Genomic DNA, 17,688 nt, shown 5'->3' with positions numbered 1-17,688 from the left:
TCATGGTTTGAAGCAAGCAAGGAAGGAAAGAGGCTCTGTCCATGGAGGACAAGAGGGAGGCTGCAAGCATCTGTTTGCTGTTCCTTCCCCAGTCTGCCACCAATGATGGCTGAGCTTGTAGGGATGATGAGGATGCTGACTTAAGGTTTTCTGGATGGAACCCTTAAGTAAGTTGGTAACCTAATGTAGAGGTTACTTCATTAGAGTGTTTCTGTCTCTGGCCACTTATTTCAACTTTGAAATTTCTTATCCTAACAGCCTAATCCTAAACTGCCCCAGAGCAGGCAGGCTGGCAGGACTGCCCTGCATCCATAGCAGGGTTGGTGCCAAAAGTGGAGCAGCCCAGGACAAGGGGAATTGCTTTCCTTACCCCCATGTTGCACTGCAGCAGCCCCAATAAGGCTACTCGGATCTGCACCACCTAAAGAGGTGGTGCAGATCCAAGCAGCCCGTGGTTACCCCAGGCTGCCCAGGAATGGGGATAGGATCTGGCATAGGTACTGGATTCTGGCCCCACCCTGTTACTGCCTGCCCTCCCCTTCCCCCAAACACCTTCCTCCTGCCTTCCCCACACCCCCGCCAGATCCCTGTGCCAGCCTGGAAAGACCAGCACAAACTTACCAGGCCTGGGGCCTACTCCAGCATGGGAAAGCCAGCGCGAGTCCTCACGCCAGCCTCCCCGACTCACAAATCGGTGCAAAAGTGCTTTAAGGCACTTTCGCAACAGTACTGGGCTGGCGTAAGGGACTTGCGTTGGCCCACAGGGCGCTCAGGATTGGTCCAAGTTTGCCCTTAATAGTTAAGTGTAGTTTCTTTAAGTATAACTATACATATACTTAAGGCTTCTTTCATCTCAAACTCATGGGAGCAGGTTTCAGCAGTTTACACCAAATGTAACAAAACAGAAAGGTGGGATTAAAAAAATATATCTCAAATAAACATAAAATGCACTCATATGCATGCTTACTCAGAAGTAAGTCTGTGTTCATTATCACTAGCCATTATCAATGACAGGTTCATTTTTACAGGATTGTCATCATTGGTATCCTTCAGTCTCATAGGTTTAAAATAACATTAGTTACATATTGGGTCTCACGTAGCCCTTGGGAAAGTCAATGACCTAGATTAGTGTTTCTCAAACTTTGTGTTGCAACCTGATTTTTGGTAGGTTACAGGCCTGTTGTGACCAGGAAGCTGCAGGGCAATATGGGGCACAACTCCAAAGTCTGAGTAGACCCGGAGAGACTGTGAGGACTTACCCCAGGGCATGGGAATAAATGTTCCCATAGTTTGAAGAGGCTTTCATTGTTTGAAATTCCCACATGGGATGTAGCATGCACCCTTTTAGTGTAGCTGCATCAGCACATGGGAGCTAGATAGGACTGGGTTGTTAGTCCTCTTATAGTGCAGTCCTATGCCTATCAGAAGTAAGCCCCATTAAGTTTAATGGAACTTACTCCCAAGTAAGTACATACAGGATTGCAGTATTAATTAGCTAATTTTCTCATTCCACTTGAGAAATATTTCTTATTTCCCAAATAAGCTGTCTATTGGCCACGTTATGAACAAAGAAAAAAATATACCAAACAGTTAATATTTTAAGAGGATATTTCATATTACATAAAATGATATACGTACATATTTCCAGAGAATGGTTTTCCAAGAGAAGGAACGGAACAGAAAACTGATGTAACAGGTAGCTGGTTTTGAGATTTCTTTTGACATCTACCTGCAGTATGAACTTAAAGCAAAGCTAAAAGAGTTCTGCCTGAAATTCACATCTATAACAACTATTGTTTAACAAAAATAATGGATTTTATACAACACATAGCAATGCTGCATCATTTGTTTCATGGTTTTCTGTGTGCTGTAATAAGCAGTCTCTATGTTTTAGTAATCAGTCCTGAGATGACAAAACTGACATAGTGCTATAGATATAGGGAATGGTCTTATGACATCCTTTGTCACACAAAATTGCCTTCCTACCAATTTCCTTCTGACAGTATACTGCAAAATAGCTTGTGAACTATTGCCCTTTCTCTAGGGTAGAGAATATTAGGTAAAGCTATTTTCTTTAAAAAAAGAATCTAAAGTCTCCCTTTACTTATTATGGGGCGGGGGGGGGGGGAGGAGAAGGTAGCTTCTTAGCAGCTCAGTTGAATATGAAAAACTATCTATATTCTCCCCTAACATTAGCCAAATCAGTGTACTGAAAGACCGATCCAACAGCCAAATGTGAAAGGCACATTATTATCTACAACACAAACTGGTTCTGGGCAAATGCATAAACATATTATTGCATCTAAGTAAACAGCATGTCAGAGGGAAGTTGTCTTACTCTGCAGCACTAAAAACAACAAAGGCTACAATCCTAACCACACTTTCCTGAGAGTAAGCCCTATTGAACAAAATAGGACTTACTTCTGAGTAGACCTGGTTAGGATCGTGCCCAAAGTGTCTTGGGGCACAAGAAAAACAAGGGCCCAGTCCTATCCATCTTTCCAGCACAGATGCAGCCATGCCAAGGAGGTATGCAGTGGGGGGGGGGGAGGCAGTAACAGAGGCTTTCTCAAGTTAAATAATGGTTGTTCCCTTACCTTGGGGCTCCATTGTGGCTACATCAGCACTGAAAAGTTGAATACTGGGCACATTATTTATTGTAACATAAATTACATCAGATACATGATGGGTAAAACTCAGGAAGCAGAGTGGTTTGTACGTGTGAATGAGAGAGAGAGAAGGAGAGAGAAACTCGAAATCAGTGTTGGGAAAACCCAGCGGGGATTGACTTGAGTCGAGTCGCAGTGTCACTGCCCCCCACAACTCAACTCGGAAAATAGTTCTAACGGGGGCACTTTCCAAGTCTCCAAGTCACCCTTTAGTGACTCTAATGTACTCAATTCGAGTAACCCTCCTTTAAAAAGTCAGCCATGGGGAAAAACGGGGCTGCTGCCAGGGAGCGTGTGTGTCGGAGATCTCTTTGAACACTCCCGGCACATCTGTAAACAGGCAGAAGGGATGGGAGGGCCAGTGAGTGAGAAGGGGCAGAAGCTGCAAGAGGGAGTAGGAGGGTCATGAGCAGCAGCTGGAAAGCTTGCCAAGACGACTAGATCCTTGCAGCTCTACTCAGAAGTAGTCCCACTGTAGCCAGTCATTTAGTGGGGCTTGCTCCCCCAAGTAACAACAGAGGCAAGAAGCCATGAGGTTGGAAAGCAGAATCTGCAAAAGAGTTTTCTCCTGTCTTCCTGGGCTTTTGCAGTCAATTGCAAGGCAAGAACCCCCTTGGGCTCTGTCTCCTGCCCTCCCTCAGCCTATGAAAATATACAAATGCCCGCATTTTGTCCAATGATCATTGGTTCCTTCCTTTCTATCTGAGATGGGGGGGGGAATTGCACTCTCGCCTCCCCCCTCCCACCCAATTCATTAATCCTTTCCTGTTTCCCAACTGGAACTCCCTGCTGCTCACCTGACGGAATGCTGGCCCCAAGAGGTTTTTCATGTGGCGAAAATAGTAAGCAAGCACCCCAAGACACAGGCAGACATGCGTGGGGATTAGTGCCAAGTCAGGGCGGCCCTGACTCAAGTCTTTTTTAGTCTTCCACGTACGTGACTCACAAGTCGCTGAGTCACCCAAAATCACGCATTTTCATAATTTGAGTCCAAATCACTTGACTCGAGTTCCCAATACTAGTGGGAATCAAGTAATAGTAAATGCAAGAGACCTAGGGCCAAATCCTATCCAATTTTCCAGTGCTGATGCAGCCATACCAACAGGGCGTATGCAGCAGCATCCTGAAGTAGGGGCAGTCAGGGAGGCCTCCTCAAGGAAACATAATGCTGGTTCCTTCAACTCTGAGTTGCAATGTGGCTGCACTAACACTGGAAAATTGGAGAGAATTGGGCCCCTAGTCATATACATTCTGAAGACAATAAGAATGCAGAGGTGTGTGTGTGTGTGTGTGTGTGTGTGTGTGTGTGTGTGTGTGTGTAGACACAGAAATAACACGGACGATGTTCTGATTTCTCTAACTCATCTATGTTCTGAAACATTTAATGGAATCAGAGAAAATAATTTAAGAGGAGAACAGGAAAACAAGAGCAGCAGTACAGGTGGGGCTTCAGTCTCTCCAAGAGATCCGTTCTTGGACCCCACACCACGGATACCAAAAACCATGGTTTTAGCCCCTTTAAACCCTCTGAAAGCAACTGGAGCAGCAGTCCAGTTGCCTCTGAAAGGCTTTCTAAAGAACACAAAGGCAAAGGCCTCACAATGCCTTAAAAGGCAAAAAAAAGTCACTTCTGGTTTCCCAAGGAAAACCAGAAGTAGCTTTTTCTGCCTGTAACAGCCATTCTGAAGTTTGGAGAGGCTGCAGGTGGATGTGCGTGGCCTCTGAGGACATCAGAAAGCTTCAGAAAGCCCTCTGGAGGTGTCCAGAGCACAGCTCCAGTCACCTTTGGAGGGTTCAGGTAGGGCCCAGTCTGAGTCAATGTGGATTCATGAGAACCGCATTCGCCAGACTTGCAGATATAAAATCTGCGGTCAAACAGGCTGCACCTGTTTGTTCAGTAAGCAGGCAGTACAGTCAGTTTCCACTGCAATACTCAAAATCTGGAAAACGCATTTCCACTTAAGGTTATTAGTGCATAGTGCGCTAATAGGGCATAGGTTATTTGGTTGGTTACATAATTAGAAATTACAGGTGTTTAACAATTTATTTATTTTATTTATTTGTTCACATTTTTATACCGCTCTTTCTCCAAAGAGCTCAGAGCGGTTTACACAGCTGCTCCTCCCCTCCTTCTTGTCCTCACAACAACCCTGTGAGGTAGGTGAGGCTGAGAGAAAGTGACTGGCCCAAGGTCACCCAGGAAGCTTTGTGGCTGAGGGGAGATTTGAACCTGGATCATCCAGGGCTAAGTCCAGCTCCCAAACCACTACACCATCCTGGCTCTCAAACAATGGGCCACCTAACGACAGACCGCATATACTTCAGGTCATCAAAGCACAACAAAGAGGCTCTTAATGGGTCTCCAGTAGCCTGTACAGCAAGCGTCTACACAACAAAGAAGAGGCTCTAAATGAGGCAGTCAGTATCCAGAAGCCTGCACAGTGTGAGTCTATTTACACAAAAGCACTAGATGAGGCTGAATGTTTGCATAACGATCTAATTGCATAACAACAGGAAGAACATATCCCCATCATTAAGTGTCTCACACCTTTAGTGTGAAGATTTCCAAAATGCTCTTCAGAACTCAACTGATTGGTTCTCTCTTGTCACTGAAGCCAATAGCAGCCCAAGGGTAAACACAGTATGATGTAGCAGTGGTTTGAGTTGGACTTATACCTGGGAGATCCAAGTTCAAATCCCCTCTCAACCATGAAGCTTCCTGGGTGACCTTGGGCTTGTCACTATCTGTCAGCTTCATCTACCTCAACAGAGTTCGTGTGAGAATAAAAGGAGGGAATGAACTATGTACTTCACCCTGAGATCCTTCAAGGAAGAGTAGTGTAAATAAATAAATAAATAAAATCTCAACTAGAGTTTCAGCCATCAAGAGCTCCATCCTCAAAACAGCCCAAGTAGCTCTTTTATAAGATAGTCTACAAAAGTCTACTATTGCCACCAACAGCAAGATAAAATTTCTTGCATTCCCAGAGAAAGCAGATGCATAGTAAATAAAAAGAGAGAATCTTATCTATATACAGAGCACTTAAGCTTTAGAAATACACTTCAGTAATTTATGTCTTAAATTAATATAACTTCCATTACATGCATTCATTACTTTATTACTTCCATGAATTCTTCATTTGTGGCTTATTAAGAGATTTTTTTTTCCCAGAATATAATTTGCTCTTGAGCATTTGCACAGCACAACAAAATAAGATTTACAGGTAATTATGGTACACTAATGTGCTGCAGATGATGTGCATCCACTGAGATGAAGTATTTCAATACCATAAGAGATAAAAAGTGTAATTATATTAAAAGTGAAAAACATTCACTTTAAGTTACAATTATCAACAGAATCCATATAAAGAGTTTTAGACAATAAGAGTTCAAACTTGACTAGACACATATCACACTTCTGACAAAGAGGTTAAACTAAACAGAAGAATTATCTTCCAAAAACAGGAAAATGACATCAATTGAAAATGGGCAATTACTGTCTTTGTAACTGTGTTATAAAATGGGTAAACATGCTTCAAAACTGAGACAGCAAACTATCTTAAACCTTTGCATTTATTAGGGACGGAAATGCCTGGATTGGAATCTTCTTAAATATAGCACTGCGATCCTATACGCTGAGGAAGTTTTAAATAGTTTTAAACAACACTTCCTCTGAAAATTGAAGATCTGTAAATTTTGTGATAATTTCCTCAAGCAGTTATTACCCAAAACACGCCATGCCCACGGTCTGTTAAAGCTGGCATTGAGACATACTAAGATTTATGACAGTACAGCCTAGTAAATGGACTCACTGACCTTCAGAGCTACCTCATCATAATAAAATTCTTGCAACTGCAAAAGAACCAATGATCCAGTGGACTATTTAAAGCATATCAATGCAAGCTATTGCTATCCAGTTTCACCTTAATCTTCTTTCCTCCCAGCTAAACAAACCAAGTGCCTTTAACTTGTCCTCATATGACATGCTTCTGAACTAACCCCAAGATATGCAAGGTGGCATTCATTAAGGAGAAATCCATAGTGATTCATTTGTGTATCGATGGTCTGTACAACTTGTGACCCAAGAAATTGAGCACAAGCCACCAACCTGTATATGGGGGGCTGTCAGGTGCTAGGCAATCACCTTGCAGTCCCAGTTGTGCAGCACCAAAAGTCCAGTAGTCCTTTTACACGGCTCCTGGGATGCTGCTACTGTAGAGGTTCGTAACTTGTATGTTCTAGGTACCCACTATTTTTGGTCAGAGTCCATATAGATATAAGAAGTAGATGTATATTCTAAATTACTTAACAGCGAATATTATACATATTTTATAAACAAGAAAATATGCCACAATTGTCTGTTAACAAGTTTATTAATTGTTAATGCAAGTATAACACTCAATGTGAGCCTCCTAACCAGTGGTTTCTCCTCCTTTCCACATTGGCCTACAACATAATATGTAATAGCCATAATTCACACATTCATATATGTTTTTGGAATGAGCATCATTTTTAAAGAGCAGTCTTAAAAATGAAATATATTACAGCCTGAAAAAAAATTTATATGTACTATACATATGTCTCATCATAAGAATTTAGTTGAACCTCTAAACTTCCCATTCTCCCCTATGTCACAAAGGTACTGTCGGGCCACAAAAGTAACTCTTGGCTGCTCGGATGACTGCTTCTATAACTTTTCATATGCAATGTTTGACAACCAACATAATCAAACTACATAAAAATAGAGAGAGTAAAAGTTCAGAAGTTAAATTCCTATCTTGACTGAGACCTTCCATCTCCTCATTAACTCATCATGGGTTTATAGTTTCTAGAATATTAAATGCTCTCTCATTAGTATATTTAAGCAACGAATCAGACTATTACTTCCATAGTATTTAGTGGAATGGAGGCCAAGGACAGTGATTTGAAACTCTAGTCTCACTGCCTCTTTGTGATCTACAATATGGAAGCACTGAAAAGAATGTGATGCTTAAGATATTCAAAGAGCTTAGCGTTACATTTTTTTCAGTCCTCTGCCTCACTTCCTGATAGTGTTTCCTATACTGCTCTGGGCCAGGATATCTTAGAGACCGCCTACTCCCGTACAATCCGGCTCGCCATCTCAGGTCATCAGAGAAGGCCTTTTTGCAAGTGCCGCCACCCAAGGAGGTCCGGGGGGCGGCTGCAAGAAATAGGGCCTTCTCGGTAGTGGCACCAACATTATGGAACTCCCTTCCCCTTGAGAATGGCTCCCTCTCTTGAGAGCTTTCGGCGAGTCCTGAAAACACTGTTGTTTAAACAAGCCTTCTGATTTCTGGCCTTCTTAACTTTTTTATACATCTTTTAGTTTTACAGGCTTGATTCCTCGGTGATCTGCTCTTTTACTCTTTTAATCTGACTACTGTTTTTATGGCCCTGTAGTGTGTTTTTAAATGTTTTTATCTGCTTGTATTAATGTTTTTAAAATCTATTGTTTTTTTAATATGTTGTTAGCCGCCCTGGGTCCCGCTAGGGAGAAGGGCGGGATAAAAATAAAGTTTTATTATTATTATTTATTATTCCTGCTTGTAGTCAGCAAAGAACCAGCAAGACCCAGGAAGGCTACAAACACTAGCAGAAAAGTAATTTGTGCAATGGGAGTGCATAATGGGAAGATTTTTAAACCTTTTATGGGGTTCCCATTTATCCATGGTTTCCTTATCTCCGGGGGGGGGGGGGGGAGGAAACGTATCTGCTGTAGATACTGGGGGAGTGATGCCTGTATTAGTTGGAGCATATAACTTTGCTCATGTATCAACTACATTGGTTACCTATTTGTTGGCTGCATTTCATGCATCTGTGCTAGTCTTTAAACACCATAGCTATCTAGTACTGGGATACCTATCTGAAAAATTCTGTCTTTTCAAATGTGAATCTGCTTAATTCCCAAAATCAGCTTTCCACTCTGCTCTCTCATGGAAGACATTAAATAGCCTTTCTGTTGTAGCGCTGAAACTTTGGAATGTCTTTCCTGGATAGATTGACATATTGGTTCCAAAGATGTACTTGTTTAACCCAGCTTTTAATACATAATGGTCTGTGCTTTTAAATATTTCTGCGGTTTAAAAATCTGTTTTACAAGCATAACTTATACCTTTACTTGTTATTTCTTTGGTTTAATAAAAGACTTTGAATTTTTCTTAGCTGCAAATTGTTTTACTGATTGCCAATCTTTAAAAACGATGTTTTGCGTTTAATTATTACAGAAAAGCAAAAATAACCACAACAAGTACTAAAATGATATGGAGCAGCTGCAACTACCTTTTTGGAAGGCAAAGTTCAGGTCTTCTAAGGGGTACTTTGGAGAAAATGCAAATATAAAACAAACCCCACCTTTGAAAAGTGAAGTAACAGGTGAAACTTCCTCAGCTTTGTAAAAGCTCAGAAATTTCAGTCCAAAGGCCATCAACTCAATCTCCTGTCTGACTTTCTTCCAAGTCCACTGAACATTATCAAAGTCTATGAAGCATTTTATTGAGAGATCCTTTCCTTGGGCACAATCCTAGACCATTATACTGCAAGCAGTGGGGAAGCAGCCCAGGGGGTATTTTGAACATTTTTATTGCAGATGATCTCCTAGCAGAATTGACATTTTTCCATTTACAACCAGCTTCCCAATTCAACCAGGTGATTAATGGCTGTAAGAACATTCCGAGGTGCAGCTATAGGTCCTTCCCACCCGAGTCTGTCTAGGGCTGTTGCGTTTGCCAGCAATGAGAAACAATGTCACCGTGCAGGGCATAATCTAGTTTTGACTGTCCCTAATTCCACCTATTAAACCATACTCTCAGTTATGCTATTGGTTTCTAACAAGACTGGTTATCATTTGATGTGCCCAGATGATGCAGCAACTGAATTAAGAGATACATCTCTTCATGTAACAGAACATTACTCAGAATTCACACTGGGCCAGCCTCAGTTGCCAGGGAGTAGGATAGCCACTCTTTGGCTAATAAAGGAAAACTTGAAGGTAAGAAATTATGTTAGAATTTGATTTCACTGGATGAGGAGATTGGGAGTGTTCTAACCACAGCTCCTAGGATTCATTGGCAGCAGAATGAAACCAGTGCCTTCCCTTTCACAACCTACACAGGCAGTGATGGACTTTCAGCCCAATCCTTTTCTCAGCTAGCCTGCACAGTGCAGAAAAACTTAAGGTTCATTCCTATCCACCTTTTCAGCACCAATGCAGCTGCAACACAACCCTCAGATAAGGGAAATGTTCCTTTACCTTGAGGGGGCCTTCATGACTACCTCCCCCCCCCCCCCACTGTATGCAGTATACACCCCATTGGCATGGCTGCATCAGTGCTGGAAGGTGAGATAGGACTGGGCCCTAATCCAGTCTCTCTGCTGCATCCTGTGGGCTACTTGGGGATCAGGCAGGCCAGGATAGGTAAGTAAATTATTAGGTACTTACCTCCTGCATTGGTCCCCTATATGCCTACTCAGATCTAGGCCAGTTATTTTGCTGGTGTAAATTTGTTAGGATCAAGGGGCAGTTTGAACACTGAACAAGGTATCTAGAGCTCGTAGATGTCATTGCCGCCAAGACCCACCTCACCTCTACCCTGGTTGAGTCCGATACCTGCCATGATCCACCCTACTGCCAACTTAACTGGCTTGGCAGCCGATCTGCAAGCTGCTGTCACCCATGAGTGACCTTCTGAGTCTTGCAGTGGTAGCAGTAATCTGTAGAACAGTGGAGCAGCTACTGCATTTGTGGGATGCGCTGACGGATCACGAGAGCCACCAGTATATCCCCACCGATAGTAATGGGCCCTTAATTTTGCACATTCCATCCTTAAGTAAAAAAAAAATGTGACCGGGCACTTTAATAGATATCATAGGCAACTTTTTATGCTGCATGAATTGTTTACTTGTCAATATTATAGGGGATGGACAGAGTGGATAGAGAGATGCTCTTTACACTTTCACATAACACCAGAACCAGGGGACATCCACTAAAATTGAGTGTTGGGAAGGTTAGGACAGACAAAAGAAAATATTTCTTTACTCAGTGTGTGGTTGATCTGTGGAACTCCTGGCCACAGGATGTGGTGATGGTATCTGGCCTGGATTCCTTTAAAAGGGGATTGGACAAGTTTCTGGAGGAAAAATCCATTACAGGGTACAAGCCATGATGTGTATGTGCAACATCCTGATTTTAGAAAGGGCTATGTCAGAATGCCAGATGCAGGGGAGGGCACCAGGATGAGGTCTCTTGTTATCTGGTGTGCTCCCTGGGGCATTTGGTGGGCTGCTGTGAGATACAGGAAGCTGGACTAGATGGGCCTATGGTCTGATCCAGTGGGGATGGTCTTATGTTCAATAGAAGCTAGTCCTATCATGTGTATTGGTTATCATATTCTTCCTTAGCCTCTCTCAACAGTAATTCTCTAGGCAATGAACAACTTTCCCACTCATCCTCTATATCCTTTACTGCAAATACATATTTTCTGACGTGTTTGGCTACTCTGTCTGTCTGAGCCAATGTATGTGCTAATCAGTAGCCTCCTGAACATTATGGGCCTATGGAGTCATGTGATAACTAGTGGCCTATTGCCATTATGAGGAACTAATGAGAGAGAGAGAGAGAGAGAGAGAGAGAGAGAGAGAGAGAGAGAGAGAGAGAGAGAGAACAAAATGAACATGAATAAAATGAGTTTAAAAAATTTAAGTCATTCTTTGAAGTACCCAGAGAATATACACTGTGAATAAAGCAGAACAAAGGCATTATATAACTGAATGCACCTAATAAAATCAATTATAGAGGTGAATAAGTGTTTATAGTTATTTGGACTTCAAGCTAATCTCCATGCGGCTCAAGGTATGCCAAAACACCAGCAAATAAAATCTAACTAATGATAAAGCCTGAAGACACAAAAACAACCAATAAATGCCTTCTTTACACAGGAACTTGAAACAACAGGTGTTGAGATCATTTAAATAAGTTTTCCTCTTGTGCCAGTTAATTGGTGATATTAATCGGTGATATTTATTGTCCAACAGAATGGACAATAAATACTTCCAAATAAAAGCCTTAAAAACCAAGCTTAGAAATGTTTTGATGTACTCTGCATTTGAGCTGAGAAATAGAGTAGTGGTATCCTAAGTTCTGTGAATGGAGAGCCACTAATGGAAATAGACTTTTCTACCCTCTCTTCTCACAGACATTCCATAAAGGTTGCTCCTGAGGGTTGGGGGCCCCACTGATCCAGTGACACTGACTGGTGGAAGATTTAGGATAAACAAAATGAGGTACTTCTTCACATACCATATAATTAATCTGTGGAATTCAATGCCACAAGATTGGTGATGGCTACTCGCTTGGTTGGCTTTAAAAAGGGATTGTGACAAATTCACAGAGGACAAGTCATGATGGCTATGGGCTACCTCCAGCGGCAGTATGCCACATAATACCAGTGCAAAAGAGCAATGGTGGAAAAAAGTATGCTTTTTCCTCCTCCTTGTGGCTTCCCGAAGGCAGCTGTGGACCACTGCCGGAAGTAAGCTGTTGGACTAGATGGGCTTTTGGCCAGATTCAGCAGATCTTTCTCTACATCCTTCTGTGATACGTGCATGCTGAAGGTTCAAGCTAAGTTTCAAATTCAAATGAAAAAGAAAATCTTAAACGCATTGGTATGACAGGAGTAAGAAGAGATTTCATACCAAAACATCAAAGAAAAAGGAAGAGAGTGATAAGAAGCATGACAGCAATAATTACAACAACAACAACAAACTAACCTCATTTACTGCTACGTAGTACTGCTGGTGTTGAAACTGGGGAGAATTATCATTTCTGTCCCTCACCACAATCCGAACTTCATGGTTGATAACAGTTCCTACTTTTCGGTTAACGCACTGGACTTGCACCACAATAGACTGAATAGACATTGGTGGCTATAAAAGAGGGGAAAAAATAAAAGCAGAGTTATTTTAAGAAGTGTCTGGATGCATACAGTATTTTTTTCTGTAAAACGTCATGCACTTCATCCACAGTGCAATCTGAGTCTATTCTGGGCACATCTACTCAGAAATAAGTTACACTGAGTTCAGAAATGTGTGCACAGGCTTGCAGCCTAATGGCTCAGTTCTAACCCCCCCTCCCCATGCTGGTGCAGCCATTAGGAAAACAAGTGTGCTGCATTCAGTGGAGAGGCGGTCTGGGAAGCTTTGGAATGGAAAGGGGAATTATATCCCCTTTCCCTTCTTTAAGCCTCCTTCTCTGCAATGGATCTCCTCAGATCTGTTACAGCTCTTTAGCTGGCACAAGTCCAAGGAGAGAAAGAGGAAAGGGAGGCTCAAAAAAAGAAGGGATAGGATCCGGCGCTCGCTATTGCCACGGGATCCACTTCCTCCTCCAGCCTCTCTGCCTGTTCCTCCCCCTTTCCTCACCCAGTTTCACCCCCAGCCCTCCCACTGCTGCCTTACAGCTCTGGCAGTTAGTCAGGGGCCTGGTTTGTGTATGATTAGATGAGATTGGTGTTTAGTGCCCCTCCAGCCCTATCATCCACGAATGTTCAACTGATTTTGTTCCTTCCCATATTTTGATATATCAAACTAGTATATTGTTTGGGAATAATTTATCTACAGGTTGAGTCACGTGCTTCACCTCTCCCTACCCTCATTATGCCCTGCCACTACCCCTTCAAACTCTCCTGCTGACTGGGTGATCCTCTGGCGGCCACGGGAAGGCACAGGCAACGTGCTGTTGGAACACTTTTTGCGACAGACGCTGACTGCTTTTTGCAGTCAGTGCCAACTGAGTGGAAGAACCAAGGACATGTGTTAGGTATAAGTTTGGGTTGTAAATTTCCTATGCACCTTTAAACAACAATGTTAGGGTAAGAAGAAGGAAGGGGGCACATTTTCTCCCTTGAGAAACACATAATCCCTTCCCAATCTAGAGGTTGGTGAAAAGTCTGTTTTGGGAATGGAGAAAGAGCTGGGAATTCTTCTCTGGGTTCCATTTAAAACTGAGCTGAGGAAGTATTTGAGGAGTTGTGAAGCTCATCTCTCATTTGAGGCAGGCTTTTTCAGAGTCTCAAAATTATTTTCTGAGCCCAGCTGAATGAACTTCAGCGTCATCTCTGTGCCCAAGGGGGCTTTCAAGCTTATTTTTCGGAAACAACAATTTCACATGACATATCACTTTTGAAACTGGGGTGTGTGATGTGACACTGTCTTTGGGTGTTCAAGGGGGGAAAAGTAAACAAATCAGTAAAGAAAAACACTGGCTTTGGGAACATCAAAACTGCTGTTTGGAACCCAGTCTTTCAACACTGGCGCTTAAAACAAGATGCTCCAATATGAAGCTATCTGCAAAAAAAAACCCTCTGTATTCCTGAGGCCAAGTTAATAGCATTTCTGGTTTGTCAAGAGAAAGTATTGGCCATGAAAATTAATGTAAAGATAACTAATATGCTGGATTAACAAATGTTCGCTACATATTAGCACAAGGGCATAACAGACAAAGTGAGAATTTTAACACCATTGCTATACTATCACATGTCATAAATTAAAGCCATGATAATCTTATTCTGGTTTTTCTTTCATAGGTAGGCTTTAGATTTTAATTTGCAGCTGTAAATGTCACCTGCACCACCATATATGGCTCTACAAATTATAAAAGCACAAAAAGATTGAGCCAACCTAGCATCCTGGGAAATCTATAAGTGGAGCATGAAGGCAATGCCTTCCACCATTGTTTGCTCCATAGTCACTGGAATAATTGGTATAACTGGCACACTGGACTTGATTCAGTTTTCACAAGCAACAGCCACTCACAAACCCGTTCTCCATGAACTTGTCTAATTCACTTTTAAAGCCTCACAAACGTTGACCATCAATATACCTTGTGCAAGTAATTCCATGAGTAAATTAAGCCCTCTATGAAGGACTTCCTTTTCAACTGCCCCAAATCTCATAATACTAATCAATTTCAATGAGCAACTCTTCTACTATAATGAAAGAGGGAGAAACAGTCTGCCCATTCTCTCCAAATTAGGTATAATTTTTTAAAAATCATACAAACCTTCCATCCTTCTTTTCTTCTCCCCCCCCCCCGCCCCCAAAATAAGCTTTGGAACAGAGAAGATCCTGTGAATAATTCTGTGGATAATTTTGTTTGTTCTTTTCCATTGTTTTTTCCACATTATATTTATTTTTGTTTTAGTTAGGCTGCAATCCTAAACACACTTACTTGAGAGAAAGTCTCAGTGAACTAAATGGGATTTACTTTTGAGTAGACATACTTAGGATTGCACTGTCAGTGCGGCAATGAACCTGTACACAGTATTCCAAGTGTGGAAGCAGTATAAATTTATATAAGGGCATTATGATGCTAGCCATTTTATTTTGAATCACTTTCCTAATCATAACTAAAATGAAATTCTATCACTGTAGCACATTGAGTCAATATCTTCATCAAGCTGTCTGCCACAGTCCAAAGATCTCTTTTGTGGTTCACTCGAGCCAATTCCATCAGTTTATGAAGTCGGATCCCCCCACTTAATACCAAATCTCATTTGCTGCCCATTCACTGCTCCTTTTCAAGGTCTTCATAGGCTGCCTGAGTTTGATGTCATACATTAAATAATCTGGTGCCATTCACAAAGCAGGTTCCCCTACTGCCTGACCAAATCATTTAACTTATTCATAAATGACACACGACCTAATACAGATCAGTGGCATCACAGTGCAAGATGGGGGGAGAGCAGCAATGGGGACAGGCAGGGAGGGGGCAAAATGGTGTGAGGGGAGGGCAGCAACGGATGAAAAATATCTCCAGAGCTTAGGTCTACCAGCCTTCTTAATGAGGAGCCCAGGTCTACCTGCTAGGTATACCTGACTTCCCAGTCGGAGTTGGCCTTCCTTTACACACATGGGGCCAAGTCTACCCATGTGGATGGTGGAGTGAGGCTTCCTCCACCCACAGGCATGGCAGCCATATTCACTGCCAAAATCCCCCCTTCTGTCAGCTGTGGCAGAGGAGGCTCTGGGTTCCAGGTCTACCTGCCTGGTAGACCTGGCCTTCTGATTGGCCCAACTCTCAAAAGTTGGCCTTTTGCTCTCTGAGATGCCAGCTGAAATTGTAGGAAATTTCTGGCTTCTTTGGTGTCACATCTCCGATGGTGACACCTGGCACAGTTTGCACCCCCTGCAGCCCCCTAGTGACAAGTTTACTTTCTTCCATTGTGAGAACTGTAGGCTTATATCTTCCTCCTGCTCCTATTCTTTAATATATGAGCCATCCAGAAAAAAGACCCATCCTTTGATAGTAAATTTTTCAGTAGCTCGAAATAACATATTGACTGACGATTCCATTTTTATGTAGTTATCTAATTCCACTTTATTTAATCCTGCCTAAATGCTTCATTAAATTTACTGAGGAAGTTTGTTCTCTCTTGCACTCCCCCTCCCCAAATAAGAAGCTCAATCTGTTGAAATCAAATAGAAATGCACCAGTTCACTCTTGAAATAAATACGGACAGTGAATATCTTATAAACCTGTCTTTTAAAAATCTCAGTTCTTTTAAGAAAAGCAAGTTAATAAAAAAGGACCAGGTATTTGGCTGTTAACTTCAAAACTTAGGTGCTCCAGGGCTTCACCAGATCAGCCTTACCCAAGAATGTGTTGTATGCCCTGGAGCCCCAAAACATGAAGAAGGTATAAAAAACAAATGAAGGAACTGATTGGCAGGAGAAAGAAGCTGCAGGTTTGGCCAGAGGGGAGAAACCCTCCTGGCTTACTCAGTAGGAACTCTGCCTATGGTGTGTACATTCAAATCATAGCTGCTTTCACACAAAAGCAAATTGTATGGACTACACTGTCAGATGGTTCAATCACCTGAATATATCTGCTTACTCATGAGCACATAACTGATTGAAAAAGGCACATTTTGAATTTCAATAGGTTCTTCCACTCAAAGAGTTCGGTTCACAAACATTCACGAATAAAAAGTATTACAATAATGTTATACAATATAATATTATACACTGGAGGAAGATTTCTTGTGTGCGTACTGAGTGAATGAGGGAAGAAAATATATGGCCATTTTAATTTTCTTTTTTCTTTGCCGAATGAGGAAGACAACTAATGTGGTGTGTACAGACAATACGGTCTAAAGAAAAATAGGCACAACAGCTGCTTTTGCAGTTAGCTAGATAACTAACACAACTTCATGAGTGAGGCAAGGCAGCCAGCCTGCCTATGGGGCAAAAACACCTGCTCACTACAGTTCCAAATTCTAAATTACAGCCATTTCTCCATGGCAGATGTGATAGTGATGAAACTGACTAGAGCAAAGTGCCAGCAGCTTCTGCTCTTGCCATTTTTCACCACCAAGTCCCTTTGAAAAAAGAAATAAAATATTCATGAAAATTTACAGCGTAGCATGTCTTGCACTAATTTTTTTCTTTTAAAAGCTCCATCTGTGTTCATGTGTGGATATGTACACATCCCGTACTCTATTAAACTTTAAAACTTCTCTGGAGAAGGCAGGGTAGCTTTAGGTATCACGTACTTATTTTACTGAAATATAATTATAACTTGCTTTTTCTTCCCAGGCTGACAAACAAAACAAGTTCTAATATTATCACTTGCCACCCATAATAGTGCTGAGGGCACTAGCTAATAGAGACCTGCAACAACCAAATGCATCTCTATTGCAGTAGCACTGGCTGTATTACTAGGAATTAGTTTGCACTTTTTTCAAGGTACAGCTTGAAGACCCAAAAAGAACCTATTTTGGCCAGAGACCATGATGATAAAAATATACAGTCCTACCTAAATCTCCCCTGCTGATACAGCCATGCCACTGGAACATGAGCTGAATCCTGTAGGGGGGCAGTCCTAGAGATATCTTCTGGATAAGTCCTCTCTGCCCTGCTGGTCTACTCAAACCTGCACCAGCCAGTGCCTCTAAGAGGAATTTTATCAGGGGGTACAAAGTTTCTTTTGGGCCCTTTTCCACAG

At 42.0% G+C, this 17,688-nt stretch overlaps 1 protein-coding gene across 5 annotated transcripts in view; it reads right to left on the bottom strand.

Moving 5' to 3' along the window:
* Positions 1–17,688, bottom strand: part of PCDH15 (protocadherin related 15) — a 455,608-nt gene that overhangs the window by 294,027 nt on the left and 143,893 nt on the right. For all 5 annotated transcript variants that reach the window (XM_066618750.1, XM_066618749.1, XM_066618751.1 and 2 more), the window contains exon 5: positions 12,456–12,611. In XM_066618750.1, the coding sequence (XP_066474847.1) occupies positions 12,456–12,611 (156 nt within the window). The remainder of the gene's footprint in view (positions 1–12,455; positions 12,612–17,688) is intronic.

This window comes from Tiliqua scincoides, chromosome 3, assembly GCF_035046505.1.
Source record: "Tiliqua scincoides isolate rTilSci1 chromosome 3, rTilSci1.hap2, whole genome shotgun sequence".
NCBI classification, from domain to species: domain Eukaryota; kingdom Metazoa; phylum Chordata; class Lepidosauria; order Squamata; family Scincidae; genus Tiliqua; species Tiliqua scincoides.
The sequence above is the reverse complement of the archived record's forward strand: the minus strand, read 5'-3'. Positions and strand labels throughout refer to the sequence as shown.